The 24,165-nt window shown below is 47.8% G+C and overlaps 1 protein-coding gene across 2 annotated transcripts in view; it reads right to left on the bottom strand.

The window, feature by feature from the left end:
* Positions 1-24,165, bottom strand: part of GALNT15 (polypeptide N-acetylgalactosaminyltransferase 15) — a 46,155-nt gene that overhangs the window by 17,179 nt on the left and 4,811 nt on the right. For both annotated transcript variants that reach the window (XM_043474787.1, XM_043474786.1), the window contains exons 2-3: positions 6,024-6,193; positions 4,037-4,241 (exon numbers count right to left, since the gene is read on the bottom strand). In XM_043474787.1, the coding sequence (XP_043330722.1) occupies positions 4,037-4,241; positions 6,024-6,193 (375 nt within the window). The remainder of the gene's footprint in view (positions 1-4,036; positions 4,242-6,023; positions 6,194-24,165) is intronic.

The following is a 24,165-nucleotide window of genomic DNA, read 5'->3' as shown; positions in this document are numbered from 1 at the left end:
CTGGAAGGAACCGTGAGATCAGAGAAGCAAGACACACATTCCACTTGCTGGGGGCGCAGAAACATAATCTAGCCAGCAGCCTCCAAAGTGGCAACCACCACCCACGCGGCCACTGGGCACCTAAAACACCAGGTGTCTGAACCGAGATGCGATATGAGTGTGAGGCTCACACTGCGTTGAGAAGACTTAGTATGAAAAATGGTGTGCCCATCTCAGTAATTATCGTATGGATCGCATGTGGAAATGACAATATTTTGGACATACTGGGTTTCCTAAAACATTTTGTTGAAATTAATATCATCTGTCTCTTTATTTTGCAATGGGACTGCTAGAAATGTTTACGTTACACCTGTGGTTCCTGAACAGCGCTGTTCTAGAAAATACATTTTTCCACAGGGAGTTAGGGGCCCGTTTCATTAAAGACTATCCCTGCCCCTTTCTTTAAAAATCTCTCTGTTCAATAAAAAAAAAGTACAAATACACACACCACACACCACATACACACACACACACACACACACACACACACACACACCCTCTCTGGACAAAACTGAGAGACAGAAGAACAGTGACCTAGGCTCAGCTCTGCCACTAATGCGCGGTGTGATCTTGAGATAGCTGTTGTGCCTCTCTGGTTCTTAGCTTCCTCATTTGTCAGATGGGAGGTGGAACTACTTCCCAGAAAGCTCTTTCTTTCTCAGCTGTAATGCTCTAGGACTATGGCTCTTGACTTCTTTGGAGGTCTTTGATTCCTTTGAGAATCATGAGAAAATAATCGATCCCTCCTCAGAAAAATAATCGTATGCACATATACAAAATATTGTGTACAACTGCAGAGGGCTCACGGGTCCCTGCTCTAGGGTCTAGTTCTGGTTCCTACCTGGGTCATGAAACTTGGTTGTCTTGGGAAACCAGGATTGTCAAGCCCCATAAGTCTCCTTGATGTTAAAGCATGTGTGTGTGTGCGCACACGCGCACATGCATGCACGTGCACACGTGCGTGTATATGAGTTCATGGTGTCTCTCAGCAAAGTCCTGCAACTAGATTTACTTGTTCATTTACTGTAGCTGTTGGCACTGTATTTCATCCCAGTTTTTTTGCACAGACTGGGACTACATGATCTCAGAGAGAGCCCTATGGGAAATCAGTACAGATTTCAGTACAGGTTGGAAACCCTGCCTTTTGACGCATCACTCAGGTATACCAGCAGCTGCCCTCCACCTAGTCATATCTCAGTCACATTTTTTCCCTGGCCTCTCATGACAGTTTCTTCTAAAAACTGTACCTTGGAATGAGTTAGGCATGAACTAAGGGGTTACCCAGTTAGATTGGTAAGAAAAGTCTTAGACTGGCTGGCAGTTACCAGTCTAAGAAAAGGAATATTCCTGGGAAAGAGATGCCAGCCATGCTGTTTACACTCCCATCGGTTTCCATCCACCTCAGAGATGGCCAGGGCTGGCTCAGAGACGGCCGGGGCTGGCACGAGCCCAGCCCATGTGGAGAGGGCCAGGGTGGTCCTGGAATTCAAAGATCTGCTTTAATCTGTGGCCTCCAGTGACTGGCCTTGGCATGAAGCGTTATGGGGTTTATATTTACAGCAAGGATCTTGATACATTTTCCCCGCCTTCTGGAAGGTAATGGTAACTTAATACCTCTGGCCTCCACCACTTTGGAGCACGATGCATTGACCTAAGGAAACTGAGGAGTACGGGCAAGGATTTCAGGAGGACCCCTCCCAGGTTTGCTTACTGTTGAATGAGCTGTGCAGAGGGGATGGATTTGGCAACTGGCAGAGCATTTTGTAGAATTTCAGAATCAAGAGCCAGGGAAGCAGTGTGGCTGAATTCTGAAGAATCCCATCAAGTCTGTGCCATCTTAGTAATTGTAACAGGACAAGAAAGGAAACTGCATTCAAGTGTCTACACCATCAATTTGTCCCAGAGCTTTTAGCTGTGTCCTTCTTGATAAAAAGTTGTACATCCCTTTTCATCAGAGAATGATCACCCTAAAGTTTCTCTTTTTGCTCTGTCTCGCTGGAGGCTCAGGGTCATATGTAAATCTCGTTTCTATTAACTGTATTACCCCCAGTTTCCAACACCGTCTTTTACTTTCTGAAGTCTTCTTGAACTTCTATTTTAGCCAGTTACATAAGTGATTCATCATAAGCCTCTGAATACATTTTGGGTAAAGATGAAGATTAAAATGTCAATGAATGAAATGAGAGATGTTTCCTTATTTTGGTTTTTATTCCCATGGGCCAGAGCGGCTACTTGGTCAGGGCTGAATTAGGAAGACACTGGAGTGGGGGGACTTGAAAAGGAGTGATTAAAAAAAAAAGTCATACTTAGCTTTGTTTTTCAAATCTACAGATGTATCTGGAGTTCTTGGAATTCACTTAGGGCAAAATAGCAAAGCTTCCCTGTCTGACTTGGAAGGAGCGAGGAAAGGACTCTCTCCACCATCCTGTCACTTGTGAACTGAGTTTTAACTCACAGGCAGACTTGAGGTCAATCCTCTCCTAAGCCTTTCTAAACTCTAGCTAGTCAAGCATTTGGGTTTCAATGGAGCCGTCAACAAACACCAACTAACTGAAATACGTGAGGTCAACCAAGGCACCACTGTCCAGAGAGCCAAAAGCTGACTGCAGCTGCAAACTCATCCACCAAACTTTTACCACAAGGAGGAAGGACCCTAGTTTAGCTGACCACTCTTTGTTTTTCCCCTGGACCTGACTGTTCCTCTTGCTCTGTGATGTAGAAAGTCATTCTGGAAGCTCATGCAAATTCTCGGTGTTTGTGGGAAGTGTCTTATACTGAGAAGCAAGAAGCTCTAAGCCTCTCTTCCCAGAGCTTTGCTGCTCAGGTGCGACCCCAAGACTGACGATGGCCCTCCCAGGACCCTGTCTGCTGAGGCAGGCAGAGTAGGAGAGGGGCTGAGAGCTTCCCTGAGGCCACAGACTGGAGGAAGGCAGCTCACTCTGCAGGGCTGGAGGCATCTTAATCCCTTGCTGCTCCTCAACACACACACACACACACACATGCACACACATGGGATTCTTCAGACTGCCTTCCATCACTTAAGCCCTCCAATATGGAGTGGCCTAAACCTCAGCTGAGTACTAGGTGACCTTGAAAACTAGGTGACCTTGAGAACCAGATGACCCTGAGAACTAGATGACCTCAAGAACTAAGTGACCTTGGGATCTAGACAAACTTGAGAACTAGGTGACCTTGAGGACTAGGTGATCTTGAGAACTATATGGCCTTGAGAAGTAGGTGACCTTGAGAACTAGATGACCTTGAGGACTGGATGACCTTGAGAACTAGGCATCCCTTTTGGATGCTTTTGATTTGTTAATGTATGTTCATCAATTGTAACAATTTTATCACTCTGGTGGAAGATGTTGACAACAGGGAAGGCTATGCACGTGTGGAGGCAGAGGATATATGAGAAATCTCTGTAACTTCCTCTCAATTTTGGGCTTCCCTCGTAGCTTAGTTGGTAAAGACTCTGCCTGCAGTGCAGGAGACCCGGGTTTGATTCCTGAGTCGGGGAGATCCCCTAGAGCAGGAAAGGGCAATCCACTACAGCATCCTTGCCTCTCAATTTTGCTGTGTACCAAAATTTGTTCTAATAATAGAGTCTATTTAAAAAAAAATAGAATGAAGACATCCCAGACCCTGCCCTTTGACCAGTGATCCAGGAGCTCTTTTGAAACTATAAAGTGATTCACACATATTTTTAAAAAAGAACTACATGTCCCTAAGGCAGGAGCCTGGACCAGTCTTCAAGTGGGAAACAGCATGGTCAGGCTCCTGAGCCAGGAACACCCCTAAGAGGGGGGTTTGCCCCTTTGCCCTTGGAGATCTCCCTTTTCCTCTGCCCATGACCCTTCCTCCCCGGTCTGGGCACTGGAGCTGCAGTTGGCTCAGGCAGTGGTGGCAGGGGAGGGGGGTGTGTTCTGTGAGTGGCTGAGGCTGTAGACCATTTTTCCCTCTCCCGCCTCCTGCTCTACAGCCCCCGGTAGTGAGTTACCTGTCACCAGCTATTCTGGCCAGAAGGGGCTCCAGCCAGCCCGGCTGGCACTCGCAGTGGGTGTCCATGAAGACCAGCACGTCCCCGGTGGCCCTGGCAGCCCCCAGCATCCGGGCCCTGCTGGCACCCAGTCTCCTGTTGCTCCTGAGCAACTTCACCCCCTCCAACCGGGCCACGTGCTCGCTGAGAGCCATCTTGAGTTGTCCTGGAATCGACAGGGTGGTGGTCAGTGAGGTCATGGGATCCCACAGCCCCCGAGAGCGCGATGACCATCACTGGGATCATCGCCAACAGGCTGCTCTTGGGAGCGGTGGTGAGCGTCACCTACATTACCGGGTGGTTGTTGCTAAGATACGAGAGGCATTGTTCCTTTGGGTGGATCGGGGCTCTCTCTGGTAAAAACCAGGACAAATGGCATTGTGAAGCTAGAAGAGAAGAGAACGTGCTCACATTCTCCAAAGGCAGCAGCGAGGTTGCAGCAGACACTGCTGGTACCCCTCTCAGATGCCCTGGGACCCCTCTTTCTGGTTTGGTTTGCAGGTGCCCAGCTGCTGGGGGTTGGCTGCTAACTGAAGTCCCCATCCTTCCCTGGAGACATGCCCCAGGGGACGTCCTGTGAGCCTCTCCTGCAAGTAGCAGGGAGTTGGGCAGAATGCCACCCCTCACCCCAGGTGGGTGGTGGGTGGTTGGCAATGACCGACCGCTGCCTGAATACCAAACCCACTCTTTGCCTCAAGGCAAGACAGATGCTGAGGTGCATCTGGGGACGGGCTGTGGCTGAACTTCACCTGACACCGAATCTTAGCTCAACTCCTTCTGCCTCCTCCTGCTTTCCCTGCTCCCCTAGAGTGCTCCCCTGAGAGCACCGGCCCACCCCCCAATAAACATACACATGAGTCCCCATCTCAGGCTCTGCTTCTAGCATACCTGACCTAAGACACAGGGGTCAAGGAAGTCAAAGGCAGAAGGTCCGTTGTAGGCGGCCCCCAGGAAGGTGGCACTGGCCGGAGAGGTCTTAACTTTAGTGGTGGGGAGTGAGCAATGCCGCAGTGAAGAGAAAATGGGAGGCTAGAGACTGAGAGCAAAAGTCTACACGTTCTTTCAGGAATGACAATCCTATAGAGGATACAGGTCGAGAGAAGCTTTTTAGGCTTTGTATTCAAGATCAGGTTTGATTCCTGGGTCGGGAGGATCCTCTGGAGAAGGGATAGGCTACCCACTCCAGGATTCTTGGGCTTCCCTGGGGGCTCAGCTGATAAAGAATTTGCCTGCAACGTGGAAGACCTGGGTTGGGACGATCCCCTAGAGGAGGGCTTGGCAACCCACTCCAGTATTCTTGCCTGGAGAACCCCATGGACAGAGAAGCCTGGCGGGCTACAGTCCATGAGGTTGCAAAGAGTTGGACACAATTGAGCGACTAAGCATAGCACTGCACAGTCAAGATCAGAAAAACTGTGCCAATGGACAGGTGTGAGTGCGCCCAGGTGAGGAAACTAGCAGAGATGGGAAGACCACCGGACAGTCATCCTTCAGAGTCGGGGTGAGGGCGTTGGTTCCAGGAGTCCCCCCACCCACCACAGACATCAAAATCTGCAGGTGCTCTAGTGCTCAAGTCCCTTACATAAAAGGTCAGTACAAGGGACCTCCCTGCCAGTCCAGTGGTTAGGACTCCACACTTCCAATATAGTGGCGCAGGACTAAGATCCCACATGCCGTGCAGTGCGGTCAAAAAAACCAACAACGAGAGGGCAGCACAGTCACCCTCGAGCTGCTGGTTCCGCGCCTGCGGCCAGCATCACACCCTGTGGGTATCACAGTGGGGCGGAGCCTCTGGGGCTCTTCCCGGATAAGTCTCCTGCGCCTGAATCCCCGTCTGTGGGACCGCTTCCAGGAACCCCGTTTACACAAGCTCCAAACCCCAGTCTGTGCAGGGAGCCCCCCAGGGTCCAGGCCCTCCCGAAAGAGCCTGGAGGAAGCCCGCAGCCACCTTGCTGGCTGAGGTCGTCCACTAGGACGATCTCCTTCAGAAAGGCCCTGGGCGCCGTGTCCAGGATGCTGTGCACGGTCCTCAGGAGGGTGGACCAGGCCTCGTCGTGGAAGCAGAGGACGACGCTGGCGGTGGGCAGGCTGTCCGTGGGCGGCGGCTGCTGCAGGCACCTGCAGGGAGGAGAGGCAGGATGTGAGGGGAAGGGGAGCTTCAGCTGGGGCGGCGCCTGCCAGTGACTCTCCTCCCAACTTGATGGCTCTCTCCCTGGGTCTTCTCAGAATTTCCACCAAAGAGAACCCATTACACAGAAGTGCTGTCCAACTCAATGGCTCTCTCCCTGGGTCTTCTCAGAATTTCACTAAGGAGAACCCATTACACAGAAGTGCTGTCCAACTCAATGGCTCTCTCCCTGGGTTTTCTCAGAATTTCCACTAAAGAGAACCCATTATGCCCTCACAGATGTGCTGTCCACTGTCTCCCAGGCCTTGGATTCCAAGAACTGATTTACAGTGTTTATCCTTGCCTCTCCCCTAGCAGCTGAGCGGTATTACCACCATTTCTCAGCAGACGACTGTCCTAATCTGTAAAATGGAAATAAATGACAAGATCACCCACCTCTTAGAGATGGTGCGAGGCCCTAACAGGACAAGATACACAGTAAGTGTCCTGTCAACATGAAAGATCGTCTGTTTAAGAGCAAGGACGCTATTTTCTTTATTTTTGTATTCCTACAATCTAGCATAGCATCTGACACAATACATGTTAATTTTTATTTCACTCTATGTGTATCCTTTGCCCTAAAGTGGGTCTCTTGCAGGCAGCATTATTGTGGGTTCTTGTTTTTGTTTTTTTTCAACCCACTTTGCCATTCTATATCTTTTAGATGTGGCACATTTAGAGGCACATTTAGCCCACTGGCATTTAAGGCAATTATTGATAGACATGTATTTATTGTCATTTTAAACCTTGTTTTCCCATTGATTTCATATTTCTTCCTTGTCCTTTTCCATCTTGTGGTTGGATGATTTTCTTTTGTATTAAGCTTATATTCTTTGCTTCTTGGTTTTTGTGGACTTATTGTACATTTTAGATTTTTGGTCACTCTGTTTTTCAAGTACATTAATCCCTTCCTATATCTTCTTGTATTAGACTGGTAGTCATATAGGTTCAAACACATTCTAGAAAAAAGAACTAGAGTATTTTCTTAAATACTAGGAGTATTTTCTTACTCATCCCCCACATTTGATGATTTTGATGATTTTATGATTTTACATCTTCAGATTCATCCCTTTGCTGTTCATTGTGGTTGTCATCACTTTCAGAGAAAAAAATTGTCTTTTTTTTTTTTTAATCTGTGTACTGGTTTATTTACATGATTTACCTTCCAATTATAATTTTCTCCTTCCTATAGATTCTTACTTATTTTCTATTTAGAGAAGACCTTGCAATATTTCCTTTGGGATAGGTTTAGTATTGCTCTATTCTTTTCGTTTTTGCTTGTCTGAGACATCCTTTACTTGTCCCTCTATTCTAAATGATAGTCTTGCTGGGTAGAGTATCCTAGGTTGCAATTTTTTCCCTTTCAGGACTTTGTAAATGTCTTGCCTCTCCCCTGTGGCCTGCAACTTTTCTGTAGAGAAATCAGCTGATGGCCTTATAGGGGTTCCCTTGTCATCCTCTCTTTGACTTTTGCCATTTTAATTATCATCTGTCTTGGTGGGTGTAGACCTGTGTCTGTTCAGATGACTCACAGGTGCTGACTTTACAAAGCCAGGGGCAGGGGTGTAAATCCATGGTGCGCACAACTGAAGGGAGAGAAAATTCAGCCCTGCTTCCCAAGTAGCATGGCCCCTGGGGCTCAGCTGTGGTTTCATCTACCCTTCTGCACATGGGCAGCCTGTGGCATCTGCTGCCGAGCCCCTGAGCGGTGGCTGGGGTGCACTCTCTAGGAGCCCACGGAGGTAGGGTCAGTGTGTGGAGACAGCGGCTGCTATAGTGACCCTGCCCTTGGCACACTACTTAGCAATGGTGCGTTGCTACTGTGGAAGGCTGGGCTTCTTCCAAGAATACCCCTTGTTGAGCTGGGTCATGCTCCAGGCCCTTCAGGCTACCTCTGAGCAGCCAGCACCATTCCTCTCCCCAGGCCAGGCCTCTGAACTCCGAGTCTCAGCACCCAGCCCCGATCTGTAGCAGCAGACTTGTGTCTCAGACTGGGTGCCCAGGCTGGTGGCTGGACTGTCCGTGCAGGCCTCTCTGCTCTGTCTGCTGCAGACTGGTGGCTGGGCTCGCCTCTGAGCCTCTGAACCTCTGTTTCTGAGCTCCCCACTGGTGAAGGGGATTCCCAGAGTTCAGGAACATTTCCTCTTTTCAGCTCCCTCCCAGAGACCCAGGAGATGTCCCACTTACCCCCTTCCCCCCTTTCATCCTACCCAGTTGCATAGAAACCTTTCTTGTCCTTTCAGGAGTTTGAGATCTTCTGTTGGGTCCAGGAAAGAGGTGCTCTGTGAGAACTGCCCTGCCTGTAGATGTGTTTTTGATGTATTCGTAGAAGGAAGTGAGTTCCACGTTCTTCTACTCTGCCATCTTGATCAGAGCTCTCTACATGCTAATTATTATTATGATTAATATTATAATTATTATTGAAGAAGGGGCAAGGATCGAACCTTTGGGAGCAGTAACAACATGCCAGATGCTGTGTCAAGCCCTTTATGCACATTACTGCCTGTTGAGTCTGTGGGTTGGACCATCTCACCCCACTTTACAGATGAAGAAACTGAGGCCCAGAGGGAACAAGGATCATCAAAGCCACATGATCAGTGATTGGCAGAGCTGGATATTATACCTTCACAGCAGTCACGCCCTTTCCCCTTTGCTGGTTTGTGACTGGACCAATGGGTGTGTGTGTGGGTGTGTGGGTGTGTGATGGTGTGATCGCTGCTGGGAGATTCTTAGGTTCCCACTTTCCTCTCCAGGTGAAGAGAATGCTCTGCTCTATGTTTGCTGAGCATGGGGTCTGTGAGGACTCTAAGTGAATCCACAGTGGAAAGAATTCTAATAACACCCTGACCCATAAAGCAGCATGCAGTTCATACTTGTCCACAAAGGCACTTTCTTAAAATGCACTGCTAGAGCATGCCTTTCCAGATTGTAGCTGCTGAAACCACCAGTCTGTCCTCAGAGAGGCATTTGCATTTGAACTGAGGTTGTCTCAAGGACCTCAAACTTCTAACATCTAATGGCATCTGTGAAAATTACTAGAGCTAATCAATGAATATAGTAAAGTTGCAGGATATAAAATTAACACACAGAAATCCCTTGCATTCCTATATACTAACAATGAGAAAACAGAAAGAGAAATTAAGGAAACAATACCATTCACCATTGCAACAAAAAGAATAAAATACTTAGGAGTATATCTACTTAGGAGTAAAATACTTAGGAGTATATCTAAAGAAACAAAAGACCTATACATAGAAAACTATAAAACACTGATGAAAGAAATCAAAGAGGACACAAACAGATGGAGAAATATACCATGTTCATGGATTGGAAGAATCAATATTGTCAAAATGGCTATACTACCCAAAGCAATCTATAGATTCAATGCAATCCCTATCAAGCTACCAACGGTATTTTTCACAGAACTAGACCAAAGAATTTCACAATTTGTATGGAAATACAAAAAACCTCGAATAGCCAAAGTAATCTTGAGAAAGAAGAATGGAACTGGAGGAATCAACCTGCCTGACTTCAGACTCCACTACAAAGCCACAGTCATCAAGACAGTATGGTACTGGCACAAAGACAGAAATATAGATCAATGGAACAGAATAGAAAGCCCAGAGATAAATCCACGAACCTATGGACACCTTATCTTTGACAAAGGAGGCAAGGATATACAATGGAAAAAAGACAACCTCTTTAACAAGTGGTGCTGGGAAAACTGGTCAACCACTTGTAAAAGAATGAAACTAGAACACTTTCTAACACCATACACAAAAATAAACTCAAAATGGATTAAAGATCTAAATGTAAGACCAGAAACTATAAAACTCTTAGAGGAGAACATAGGCAAAACACTCTCCGACATAAATCACAGCAGGATCCTCTATGACCCACCTCCCAGAATATTGGAAATAAAAGCAAAAATAAACAAATGGGACCTAATGAAACTTAAAAGCTTTTGCACAACAAAGGAAACTATAAGCAAGGTGAAAAGACAGCCCTCAGATTGGGAGAAAATAATAGCAAACGAAGCAACAGACAAAGGATTAATCTCAAAAATATACAAGCAGCTCCTGCAGCTCAATTCCAGGAAAATAAATGACCCAATCAAAAAATGGGCCAAAGAACTAAACAGACATTTCTCCAAAGAAGACATACAGATGGCTAACACACACATGAAAAGATGCTCAACATCACTCATTATCAGAGAAATGCAAATCAAAACCACAATGAGGTACCATTACACACCAGTCAGGATGGCTACTATCCAAAAGTCTACAAGCAATAAATGCTGGAGAGGGTGTGGAGAAAAGGGAACCCTCTTACACTGTTGGTGGGAATGCAAACTCGTACAGCCGCTGTGGAGAACAGTGTGGAGATTCCTTAAAAAACTGGAATTAGAACTGCCATATGACCCAGCAATCCCACTTCTGGGCATACACACTGAGGAAACCAGATCTGAAAGAGACACGTGCACCCCAATGTTCATCGCAGCACTGTTTATAATAGCCAGGACATGGAAGCAACCTAGATGCCCATCAGCAGACGAATGGATAAGGAAGCTATGGTACACATACACCATGGAATATTACTCAGCCATTAAAAAGAATTCACTTGAATCAGTTCTAATGAGATGGATGAAACTGGAGCCCATTATACAGAGTGAAGTAAGCCAGAAAGATAAAGACCAATACAGTATACTAACACATATAAATGGAATTTAGAAAGATGGTAACGATAACCCTATATGCAAAACAGAAAAAGAGACACAGATGTACAGAACAGACTTTTGGACTCTGTGGGAGAAGGCGAGGGTGGGATGTTTCAAGAGAACAGCATCGAAACATGTATATTATCTAAGGTGAAACAGATCACCAGCCCAGGCTGGATGCATGAGACAAGTGCTCAGGCCTGGTGCACTGGGAAGACCCAGAGGAATCAGGTGGAGAGGGAGGTGGGAGGGGGCATCGGGATGGGGAATACATGTAAATCCATGGCTGATTCATGTCAGTGTATGACAAAAATCACTACAATATTGTAAAGTAATTAGCCTCCAACTAATAAAAATAAATGGAAAAAATAAATAAATAAAGGCATCTGTGCTGGCCTGGGGATCAGCCCTAGCTGCTCACCAGCTGGGCACCACTCTGCCGGATGTGTCCCAGCTGAAACTGGAGCTCTCAATGCACCAGAACCTTGCCTGTGACTCTCTGGGAAAAATGCTACCTGGTGAGGAATTGGTTCTAGGTGAGTGCTTTCAGATAACAGAAAAACAAAAATCTTAGATGGTGAAACAACAAAGCACATGAACGTCTCGTAAGCTAGCTGTGACAACTGTAATATTGTTTTTGTATTTATACACTGCTTCTTTTCATAAAGTATTCAAAGTCACTCCAAATTGGGAAGGGAATATGTCAAGGCTGTATATTGTCACCCTGTTTATTTAACTTATATGCAGAGCACATCATGGGAAATTCTGGTCTGGAGGAAGCACAAGCTGGAAGCAAGATTGCCAGGAGAAATATCAATAACCTCAGATATACAGATGACAGCACCCTTATGGCAGAAAGTGAAGAACTAAAGAGCCTCTTGATGAAAGTGAAAGAGGAGAGTGAAAATGTTGGTTTAAAACTCAACATTCAGGAAACCAAGATCATGGCATCTGGTCCTATCACTTCATGGAAAATAGATGGGGAAACAATGGAAACAGTGACAGACTTTACTGTGGGGGCTCCAAAATCACTGCAGATGGTGACTGCAGCCATGAAACTGAAAGACATTTGTTCCTTGGAAGAAAAGTTATGACCAACTTAGACAGCTTATTAAAAAGCAGAGACATTACTTTGCCAACAAAGGTCTGTCTAGTCAAAGCTATGGCTTTTCCAGTAGTCATGTATGGATGTGAGATTTGAACTATAAAGAAAGCTGAGTGCCAAAGAATTGATGCTTTTGAACTGTGGTGTTGGAGAAGACTCTTGAGGGTCCCTTGGACTGAAAGGAGATCCAACCAGTCCATCCTAAAGGAAATCAGTCCTGAATATTCATTGGAAGGACTGATGCTAAAGATGAAACTCCAATACTTTGGCCACCTGATGAGAAGAACTGACTCATTTGAAAAGACCCTGATGCTGGGAAAGATTGAAGGCGGGAGAAGAAGGGGATGACAGAGGATGAGATGGTTGGATGGCATCACCGACTCAATGGACTTGAGTTTGAGTAAATTCCAGGTGTTGGTGATGGACAGGGAGGCCTGGCATGGTTCAGCCCATGGGGTTGCAAAGAGTTGGAAATGACTGAGTGACTGAACTGAGCTGAACTGATTCAAAGTCACTCTGAAGAAGTATACACAATAAAATAATGATTTTTTAAAAAAGCCTAAACAGAATGCTGCCTGCCAGTCCTGTAAAAAAAGAATGTTTCGGCCAGCAGACAGTGCAGCTCCCTCCCTACCCCCACCTCAGTGCACCCCGAGGGGATTCAGGATAGAGGAAAACAGGATACTGAAGATGAGTATCTAAGAAATGATTTCAATGAGCCCAGATTCTTGCTTCTTCCCATACAGAGCAGCGCACTAAAATCACTAACTCGAGATGTCTGTTTCTGTGATTGGCAGTAATCTTTTGATGTTCGACTCTATTCGATGTTGACTCCATGGTTTATTTGCTTTTCTTTTTTCCAGCAAAAACTGCTACATATCTGGCTCCTCTCTTACTTCTGGGGAGCAGTTCCTCAGAACTGCCTGAGTTGTTGTCTCCCTGGTTACAGTCCTCAGTAAGGTTCCCAAATAAAACACAACTCTCAACTTTTAAGTTGTGCATTTTTCTTTAGTTGACAAGTGGAAAGTCAACATTTGGAGGAGGACATACATGTATAGGTCTAAAGAGCCTTGGTATTTCTAGAGAGAATTTGAAATTTGACTCTAAGCTTCCTGGAGCCCAAAGTAAAATGGGAGATTTACAGAATTGTTACTGTCAGAAAAGCTACGTACCAGGTAGACTTTTTTTTTAATACAATGGATAAATTTTTAATTTGAAATCATTTAAGACTCACAAGAAGCTGCAGAAGTAATACAAAGAATTCCCATGTTATCTTTACCCAGCTCCATCCAGGGAGAGTATTGTACACCACCACCCACAACTGTCAAAACCAGGAATTTTACATGGTTCAATACTATTAAGTCAAATACAGGCCTTATTTAGATTTCATCAGTTTTTACATCTAGTGCTGATTTCTAAAAGAAATCCCTATGGACTTTAGGGCTTCTCTGGTGGCTCAGTGGTAAAGAATCCACCTGTCAGTCTAGGAGACACAGGTTCAATTCCTGGTCCAGGAAGATCCCACATGCTGTAGAGCAACTAACTGGGGTCTCCTGCATTGCAGGCGGATTCTCTAACTGAGCCACAGGGGAAGCCCAACTAAGCCCAAGGGCCACAACTACTGAGCTGTGCTCTCAAGCCCGGGAACCGCAACAAGGGAAGCCTCCACAATGAGAAACCCACTCATGGCAACTAGAGAGAGACAAGCCTGCACTGCTGTGAAGACCCAGTGCAGCGATAAATAAATAAAGAAAATTTAAAAAGAGAAGTTCCTGTGGACTTTAGAAAGAAGGCCCTCTTAAAGAGATGACGTATTCTTAGAAGCACCCCCAAGATGAACAAAATAGTGACCTATACATGAACTTTTGCAGCTTGATTTCAGGGCCATTCAAATAACACACCAGAAGTGGAATAATACCAGGATTGGCAAACCCAAGGGTCCTAGACACAGGGGCCCCCAATGGCTACTGAAAAGAAATCTTGCCACAGTGAACCCAGTGGATACAGAAAAAAAACCCAAAACATTATTTGGGCAGTTGATTGCATGATGGCTGTTTTCCAGGTCAGATAGGAGAGGAGCTGGGGACAAAGAGGCCTGCATATGGGATTCTCACGGGTGTAGGTTCAGAGGGACTGAAGTCCATCACCTCAGAACACAGCTGCACCATCCCAAGGGAGTGACTCCTTGCTCTACCCCAATCCATAGAATATGAGGACAGGAAACAATACCTGTGTGTGTGTGTGTGTGTGTGTGTGTATGCGTGCGTGCGTGCACATGTGTCCTTGTAGTGAAAGTGAAAGGTGCTCAGTTCTGTCTGACTCTTTGCAAGCCTATGGACTGTACAGTCCCAATTGGGAAGATCTCCTGGAGAAGGGAAAGGCTACCCACTCCAGTATTCTGGCCTGGAGAATTCCATTGACTGTATAGTCCATGGGGTCGCAAGGAGTCGGACAGGACTGAGCGACTTTCACTCACTCACTCACTCACTCATAGCTGATTTACTTTGCTGTATAACAGAAACCAACACAACATTGTAAAGTAACTAGACTCCAATAATAATAATAAAAAGAATGGTGCTGGCCCTGAGTGAGCGCTCTGCATTCACTGCCTTCATCAGAAGATATATTACTACTGCAGGATGGATCCCAAAGGCTCTGGCAAGCCTTGAAATTCTGTGCTCCTGCCTCTTCAGAGAGCCCTTTGCATAGAACAGGGAGAAGGGATGAGGACAAATCAGGGGAGCAGGGTTTTCGAAGAGAATCTCATAGGACTGTCCTCTTCTCCCTCCACATCCTGTTCCAGAGTTTTCTAGGTTTTATGAGCAGAGAGAACTGTGTTCTGTCTTCCTGGTGAGAGAGAGGGGTGAAGAGATGACAGGGAAGGTGCATGGCTGGGGTGAACTCAACCGGCTTCGAGGACTTTGAAAAGCAAGCGAGCTTTGGAAAACTCTTCAAGGCTAAGGGTCGGACGGGGGGCTCCCTGAGCCGTGGAGGTGGGCATCTGGCAGCAGCTCAGAGAGGACCCTTCACGTGCTCCAGGGAAAGATGCTCACACGTCTTCAGGACATAAGCAGATGGCCCTGGAATACCTCTTCAGGCAACCACAGAGCTGCTGGGGCTGTGAGCTGAAAATAATCATGGTGGCAATGTGATGCTCCCAGGAGGACCGGCGTGGGCGGCTGGGGGCAGGCCAGCTCTCCCACCGAGGCTCTGAGAGCAGCACAGAATATCCGAGACAGAGCTTTGGTGAGGCCTGTGTCTCAGGGCCTGCGAGATGCTCTTCAGAGGAGCCAGGATTGATTCTTGTGTTTCTGGGGGGTGGAGTGAGCGAGAACAGGGGGCTAAGGGCCGAGCAGGCTGTGTAGACCCCTATGGAAGGAAGAGGCTCCGGATACATGCCTGGGCTTCTGGGGTCCAAGGTCATCACTCCAGGGATGGCCTCATCAGCCTCTGGGCAGCACCGAATCTCATGGGGTTGGCTATACGGGTCCACGTGGTAGCACAGGGGCAGAGGGGGTGTGGGAGGGGATTCCCTGAGAGCTCCAACACCCTGACAGTTGAGGGAATCTTAGGAAGTTCAGTTCAGTGCAGATGCTCAGTTGTGTCCAACTCTCTGCGACCCCATGGATTGCAGCACGCCAGGCTTCCCTGTCCATCACCAACTCCCAGAGCTTGCTCAAACTCATGTCCATCGAGTCAGTGATGCTTAGGAAGAGCGCATATCAAACTCTGACGCTGAGTTCAAATCCCAGAACTGTCCTTATGTGACTTGGACAAGAGACACAAGCTGGCTGATAGCCATCCTTCAACAGTTTCCAGATCCACAGGCCCAGTCACTTCTGTAGTTACCAGTGCTTATTTTTCAGAATCTTTTTGATTCCAGCAAGTCCTTTTCAAGCAGGCAGTTTACTCTTAATTTTTTAATCTGAAAAATGGGTTTGTTGCAAGGAGCAAATGAGTGAATTCATATAAAGTGCTTAGGCCAGTGCCCTACTCATAAGTAACCTTCCAATAGAGGCTGTTGATTATCGTTTCCTGCAAGCCTTCCAAGAGCCTGACTAGCTCTCTAGGCTTCAGCTTCTTCATCCATAAAATGCGGATAAGATGTACAGTGACTGTTAAGGACTATGGGAAGATTAAAAACCTGATGTAAATGGAATCATATAATCTGTCGCCTTTCGTGTCTGGCTTCCTTCACTTTGCAGTGTTTTCAAGGTTCGTTGTTTGAAGCACGTATCAGTACTTCACTCCTCTTTACTGACGAATATTGTTCCATTGTTTGAGTAGACCTCACTTTACCCATTCACCAGCTGATGGGCATTTGAGTATTTCCATTTTTGGTTATTATGAGTGGTGCTGCTATGAACATTCATGTGTAATTTTCATGTGAACATGTGTTTCGAATTCTCTTGGGTATACACCTAGAACTGGCGTTGTTGAGCTATGTGGTAAATGAATGCTGATATTTTGAGGAATTGCCAAACTGTATTCCAAAGCAACTGCACCATTTTATACTCCAGCAACTTCGTTACAGCCTTGTCAGCACTTGCTATCGTCTTTTTTTTTTTTTTTAATTTTAGTCATTTCAGTGGTGCTGAAATGGTGCCTCATTGTGGTTCTGATTTGCATTTCTCCACTGACTAATGATCTGAGCATCAGCTCGTGTACTTTTTGGTAATTTCCTCTGCATTATTTGGAGAAATGTCTATTCAAATCCTTTGCCTATTTTTAAGTAGGATATCTTTTTATTTTTATTATGAGGGCTATTGATATATTCTGATGCAAGTCCCTAATCAGATATATGATCTGCAAATACTTTCTACCATTTCTGGATTGTCTTTTCACTTTCTTGAAGCACATAATTTAAAATCTTTATGAAGCCCAATTTACTTATTTTTTAAGTCACTAAATGTTGAGGTTGTATGTATGTAGCACTAGATGAGGCATACATAGTCCATTCTAAAGATGAGAAAACTAGAACCCAAAGACTTCAGTGACCTGCTTAAAGTTGCACGGCAAACGGGGGCAAACAGGGGCAAACGGGGGCAAACAGGGCTTTGAGCTCGGTGGCTCAGTGGTAAAGAAGTTGCCTGCAATGCAGGAGCTGCAGGAGACTCTGGTTTGAACCCTAGGTCAAGAAGATCCCTTGGAGGAGGGCATGGCAACCCATTCCAGTATCCTTGCCTGGAGAATCCCAGGGACAGAGGAGCCCGGTGGGCCACAATCAATGGGATTGCAAAGAGTCAGGCATGACTAAAGTGCTTTAGCATGCCTGCATGCACAGCAAATAGCTGATGGTCAGTGTGACTCTAAATGTTGTGTTCTTGACCAGTGTACGTATATTAGCATCTTAGACTGAAGTGCTAACAGAATGTTGTGGATTCAGTCATAAAGCCTGTGTTCCAGTGACTGTGATGGGAGGGGATTATTTAAAGAACACATTTGTTTCATCAAATGCTCTGGGCTATCTACACTGATTTAGTAAAGTCCTCAGAAAGCAACTTCCTTTGATCCCACTGTCTTGGCTGCCTGAGAAACTTGCTTCTGTGGAGTCTTGCTTGGCACCATGCTCTCAGCTTTTCTCAGAGAACAGTGAAAGAAAGCCTTTCATGAGAACTGCTTTGTGTTACGGTCACTGTAACACCTGTGGAGGCAAGGTCTACTCCAGCACTTTCTATCCCCACACACAACTCTGGAGGGAAATTTTCTCAAGATAGAAGTCCCAGGAAAATCCTTTCCTCCTTTGAGGACCTGGTGTGTGTCCTCCTCCTGAGCAGCAAGGGTTTCGATATTTATGGTGTTTCCCTTTTCACTTTGGCCACCAGGAAGCCCAGAGTAAGAAAATGGTGACTCAGCTGGTTAAGAATCTGCCTGCAATGCGGGACACCTGGGTTCAATCTCTGGGTTGGGAAGATCCCCTGGGGAAGGGAAAGGCTACCCACTCCAGTATTCTGGCCTGAAGAATTCCACGGGACTGTATGGTCCCTGGAGTTGCAAAGAGTCGGACACGACTGAGCGACTTCCACTTCACCAGCCCTTGATTGCCTATTCTCATTCTAATTTTCTCTTTCATCTCAACTTTCCATTTCCTATCCAGTCATATAACAGTTATTGACTGACAACCTACTACTACTGGGAGGTGGATTAAATACAATAAGTCCCCTCCGTATGAATCTTCAAGTTGTAAACTTTCAAAGATGTGAATGTGCATCTGATTCCAACAAGGAAGCAGATCCTGTGCCGTTAGCGTCAGGGGTGAGCGACATTGCAGCTCGCCCTCCGTCTCCCAAGGCCGACGACCCTTCAGCTCTACCGTCGCCCGCCTCCCGTCTCCTCCAGTCAGCAACCCTTCTTGCCTGTCCACCAACACCAGCCCCTGTGTGACAGCTGTTGCACCCTTCTGTACCCTTCAAGGTACTGCCCCATAAGAGTAGGAACGTTTTCCTTACTTTTTGTGATTTTTTAATGTATTATTTGTGTGAACAGTATTATAAATCTGTTACAGTACAGTACTACTGAGTCAGTGATGCCATCCGACCATCTCATCCTCATTGGATGGCATCACTGACTCAATGGACATGAGTTTGAGTAAACTCCAGGAGTTGATGATGGACAGAGAGGCCTGGCATGCTGCAGTCCATGGGGTCACAAAGAGTCAGACACCACTGAGCGACTCAACTGAACTGAACAGTTCTATGTAGCCCATTGTGTTCATTGGGTACCTAGGCTAACTTTGTTGGACTTGCGAACAAATTGGACTTAGGAATGTGCTCTTGGAACGAAACTTGTTCATATGTAGGGAACTCGTGGTAGATAAAAGCCTTGAAGCAGAGTCGTGTGATGCTCCCGCCCGTATCCCCTGGGGGATATCCTAGAGTACCGCACAGCCCGAGTTTCAGTTGTCTGGCGGTTTTCTCTGACGGCCAGAGACGTTCTCCTTAAGCACCAGCTCCTGAAGAGCTACAGAGTAACCTCCTCCAACTCTGGGAGCTGCCCTCAGTCGGCGCCTAAAAGGAGTCAGTGTATTCATATCCAGCAAACCCAGACCCTAAGCCAGGGGCAGCAAGGTGGCATCACCAGGTGCCCCCGCGGGGCAGAGCCTCAGCTTCCCACAGAGGTAACCGCCTGCAAGCCTGCTGTTCGTCGGCTGCCTCCTATTCCCTGCCTCACCGTCCCAGCCCCCCAGCAGGGCTCCCTGGCACCAGGGACAAAACAAATCCTTGCCTTGGGGTCTGCCTTGGGGGGAACCCAAACTCAGAGAGTCTCTGATGTCGTGGACTTTATATCCCATTAAATAGAAAACCAAAGAATTATTCAACAGCTGAAGCCAGGACCTGAGGGTGGGCAGGACACAGTTTGAGAAGGTGCCTGGTGCGGAACGGTGCTCCTGGAGGATGTCACAGCCTCTGCTAAGGACTGGAGGTGGGCAGGGGCTTGGCGTGTACCAGGAATGGAAAGAAAGATTTTCCCAAGTACGTTTCCCTTTATCTTGACTAAACAGGATGTTAGGAGCAATTTGCTATTTCATGATGTATCTTCAAGTCCTTCAGGGGAATACAGTAGGTAGAAGGCAAAAAAGAGAGCAAAGGTAAGTGGTCCATGCAGGGGCCCTGGGCAAGTCCCTTCCCCTCCTGGGGTGACCGGCGTTTTTCTGTCAAGCGGGTTTTTTCCTGCTCAGTCAGAACCACGGCTTTGCCAGGGGGATGGGTGAGGCAGGGCAGAGAAACAGCTCTTGGACCCCGAGAAGCAATGCTCGAATGTGACCAGTTCCAATGAGGTGCTCCCACAAGAAACACTTGCTTTTATTATTAAGTGATGGCGCCGCTTTCTTTGTCCTTCAACCAAACACCTGGTGCATATTTTACTCTCTCAGTGTGTGGACATCACGCAAGTGTCCGAAAGCCCACCCGAGCTCACTTGTCCCCCTTCTGAGCAGCAGCAGGGAGGAAGGAAGGGCCCAGGGCTTTGGAACCAAATCAATGTGGCTCTGAATCTTGGCTCCACTATTATATCCCCTAATTAGCCAACATAGAGAGGCTGAGACTCCCCTCTAATCCAGGGATCATTATGGCTCAGGAGAGCTGCTCAATGTACACAAACTTCACACTCGGAGATCAGAAGAGCCTGGGTCTGTGTTGACACACAGATGCATGCCCCGGCTTCCTGCAGCTCCGGGGTTCCCCATGACCTCAGAACATACATTTGGAGGCTGATTCTGAAGAAAAGGAGTCACAGCCGTGCCCCAGATGGCCGGGCTATGACGCAAACCCTTGTCCGCCCTCCCCTTGCCTGGCCAAGTAGAAAGGTTTCTGCTGGATTTTCTGAAGCTGGTTTGGAGTTCCTGACTCCCATGCATGCTAAGTCCCTCCACAGCTCCTACCAAATCAGTTGAGGTCCCCCACTGACATGGGCTTCCCTGTCTTAGCCCTGACCCCACCTATGTCGCAGCTGGTTGCTTGCCTGCAGCCCTCAGGGTACCCCAAGCTCCTCAGGGGTGGGGCTGGGGCGTGCTCACCTTCCCACCTTCAACAGTTGCTAACCAAACACTCAGAGCTGGGCATGACGGAAGGGATTTCGAATGCATGCGGGCACAAAGAAATATTTATTCAGTGAATGAAGGAGGATGCTGTTCTTGCTCTCAAGAGGTGTACAGGCTGGCTGTCTATAGGTACAGGATAATGATACAAATTCCCTGCATTCTATGAGAACCCCTGGATTCAGCCCTTGGTGCCCCTAATTGGTGGAACTCATTGTGGAGACCCCAATTTCCAGGCACAGGGCTGCTGGGACATGGCCTGGGGGTGATGCTTTAGAGCAGTGGTCTCCAACTTTTTTGGCATCAGGGGCCGATTTCATGGAAGACTATTTTTCCATGGACTGGAGAGGGGGATGGTTTGGGGAAGACTCAACAACACTACATTTATTGTGCTTCTATGAGAATCTAGGGATTCTCTCATGCCTCAGTTGGTAAAGAATCTGCCTGCAATGCAGGAGACACTGGTTCGATTCCTGGGTTGGGAAGATCCCCTGGAGAAAGGATAGGCGATCCACTCCAGTATTCTTGGGCTTCCCTGCTGGCTCAGCTGATAAAGAATCTGCCTGCAGTGTGGGAGACCTGGGTTCGATCTCTGGGTTGGGACAATCCCCTGGAGAAGGGAAAGACTACCCATTCCAGTATTCTGGCCTGGAGAATTCCATGGACTGTATAGTCCACGGGATCACAAAGAGTCGGAGATGACTGAGTGACTTTCACTTTCACTTATGAGCATCTAGGGCTTCCCTGGTGGCTCAGATGGTAAAGAATCTGCCTGCAATGTGGGAGACTCAGATTCGATCCCTGGGTCGGGAAGATCCCCTGGAGAAGGGCATGGAAACCCACTCCAGTATTCTTGCTTGGAGAATCCCCATAGACAGAGGAGCCTGGTGGGCTACAGTCCATGGGGTCGCACAGAGTCGGACACGACTGAACGACTAACACTTTCACTACTTTCACTTTATGCAAATCTTATGTGGCCCCTGATCTAACAGGAGGCGAGGCTCAGGTGCTAATGCAAATGGCGGGAGGCCACTGTAAATACAAATGAAGCTTTGCTTGCCTGCCCACCACTCACCTCCTATTGTGCAGCCTGGTTTCCAACAGGGCATGGATCGGTGCCAGTCCGTGGCCTGGGGGTTGAGGACCCCGGCCTTAGAGGGACAGACAAAGCAGCCTACATATGAGGCTGCGGCTGCCAGCCTGTCATTGCCCATGGAGGGGACAAGTCACGCAAGGTGCACGCAATCCTCTTCTCTTTGTGGAAATCTCCCAGCCTCCTTCCGAGGGGCTCCAGGCATCTCTGGCTTTGCTCTGATCCTGGTTCCCTTGCCCTGGACTAATGATGGCTGTCAGACAGTGAGTCCCTGTGGGCTGTGTTCACTTGGTTAGTCTGGGGAGAGGAGCCTGGCCACAGTCATTCATAAAACCCTCCAGCTGATTCTCACACGCAGGCAGCGCTGTGAACTGTAACCTTCATCAGTGTTACTCAAGCTTTGACATGAACATAAATCACCTGGGAATCTTGTTAGAGACAGATTTTCCAGCAGTAGGGCTGAGAGGACCTGAGACTCTGCATTTCCAATTGTTGCAGGTCTGAAGCCCCACACTTTGAGTGGCTCTGGAGTAAATAATACCAGCTTTCCCCGGTGGCTCAGCTGGTAAAGCATCTGCCTGCACTGCAGGAGACCTGGGTTCAATCCCTGGGCTGGGAAGATCCCCTGGAGAAGGGAACAGCTACCCACTCCAGTATTCTGGCCTGGAGAATTCCATGGACTATATAGTCCATAGGGTCACAAAGAGTCAGACACAACTGAGTGACTTTCACTTTCACTGGTAATTAAAAAGGATAAGATGCAAGCTGACCACTTCTGATCAAACCCTCGAAGCACAAGGCAGGACCCCCCCACCCTGGGCACTGCGTGCTCCAACTCAGAGGATGGCACTCGGCACAGTCTACACCGCAGCCCCCTCGTGGGGGCTGGATCCAGACTGGAGATGCAGAGAGGTGCCCTCCATGGCCGTGGCTTTGCTGGACTCAGGGTGCTTGGTGATCATGGGGTACCTTTGTGAGCTGACCAGCCAGGCACCAACACACCCTGGCTTGTTTTCCCTCTCATTACAGGTGGGGGATTAGCTGGGCTTCAGCCTCTCATCTCTGCCCAGTTACTGACACCCGCCCCCCCCCAACTCCTACCAAATCAGCAGAGGTCCCCTCACTTGCCCTAGGGCCGGGCCCACCCGCTCAGATTTACTGATGCCCTGGCAGCTGCCCTCTTCTGCAGCCCAGGTGACAGAGCCATCCTGCGGTGTCTGGCTTCCTGGCAGGAATCGACCTGACCCTGTGAGGGCCACACCCCCTCCTCCTTGACAACACGTCACAACTCCAGGGGACACCCAGGCCTCAGCCCAGACTGACTATATAAGAATCCCTGCCAGCAGGACCCAGGCAGGAGTCCTTTTTAAGACTTTCCCGGCAATTCCGAGTGCTGCCAAGTTTGTGAGGATTCGGCAGCTGGAGGGGGCAGAAGATAATTCATGGGTCAGAGAAAGGACAGTGGTGTGCAGTCCTCGGGGGCGCTCTCCAAGCTTCTTTCCACCTCACTCCTCGGTCCTACCCTTGAGAATATGCCAAGGGTGTCTTCCATTTGGACTTGAGCACTAGGGGAAATCGCACACATCTCATCTCGTTTTCATCACAACCCTTCGCGAGGGTGTTACTGTCATCACCATTTTACAGTTGGAGAAACAGGCTCAGGGAGGCTGAGTGATCGCGCAAGGTCACACAGTAAGGGGTGATGTCCAGAATTCAACCCCAGGGCCACTGTTCCATGGGTGTATGGCTTAGTCATGTGTGGGTGTATAGCCAAGGAAACCCAGACCAAAGCATAAACACAAAGTTGGCGTAAGCAAGTAGCGCATAGCCGGCTACAGCTGAGCAGACATTTGTCTTCAAGTACAAACCCTGGACCGTGAAAGGGACTGCATTCCTTTCTGCCTCTCCTCTCTATTTTCCAATCCCAGTACTACCTCCTCTGTGGAAACATCCAGAACCCCACTGCCTCTCCACTTCACACCCAGCAGGGCTCTACGGGCCTCCTGGGGCAGGAAGACTTTCTGTCTCCCCCATTGATCTGATTACAGGAAGCAGCCTTCATTCAGCCTCCATGACCTTCCCTGAGTGCCAACAGGCGGATTCAAGCAATTGTTAATTAGGGGAGGAGGGAAGGACGTGAGAGCAGGGAGAAACAGTCGAGAGGAACAATCGTGGAGCCTTGGGCCAGGGTCCCGGGTCCCCATCAAGGGATGCACACAGTAATACCTTTGCGCTGTTCTGCAGTAACTGAAACCCCCTCCAGCTGGGAGAAGTTAACTGTACACTGCCCACAAGCATGTAGACCCCAGACCAGTTGGAACCAGAGGGTTAAAGATGCTGACTCCTACTTACCTAGTGAAAGGGAAAGTCACTCAGTCGTGTCTGACTCTTTGTGACCCCATGGACTATACAGTCCATGGAATTCTCCAGGCCAGAGTACTGGAGTGGGTAGCCATTCCCTTCTCCAGCAGA

The sequence above is a fragment of the Cervus canadensis genome, chromosome 7, assembly GCF_019320065.1.
Source record: "Cervus canadensis isolate Bull #8, Minnesota chromosome 7, ASM1932006v1, whole genome shotgun sequence".
NCBI classification, from domain to species: domain Eukaryota; kingdom Metazoa; phylum Chordata; class Mammalia; order Artiodactyla; family Cervidae; genus Cervus; species Cervus canadensis.
The sequence above is the reverse complement of the archived record's forward strand: the minus strand, read 5'-3'. Positions and strand labels throughout refer to the sequence as shown.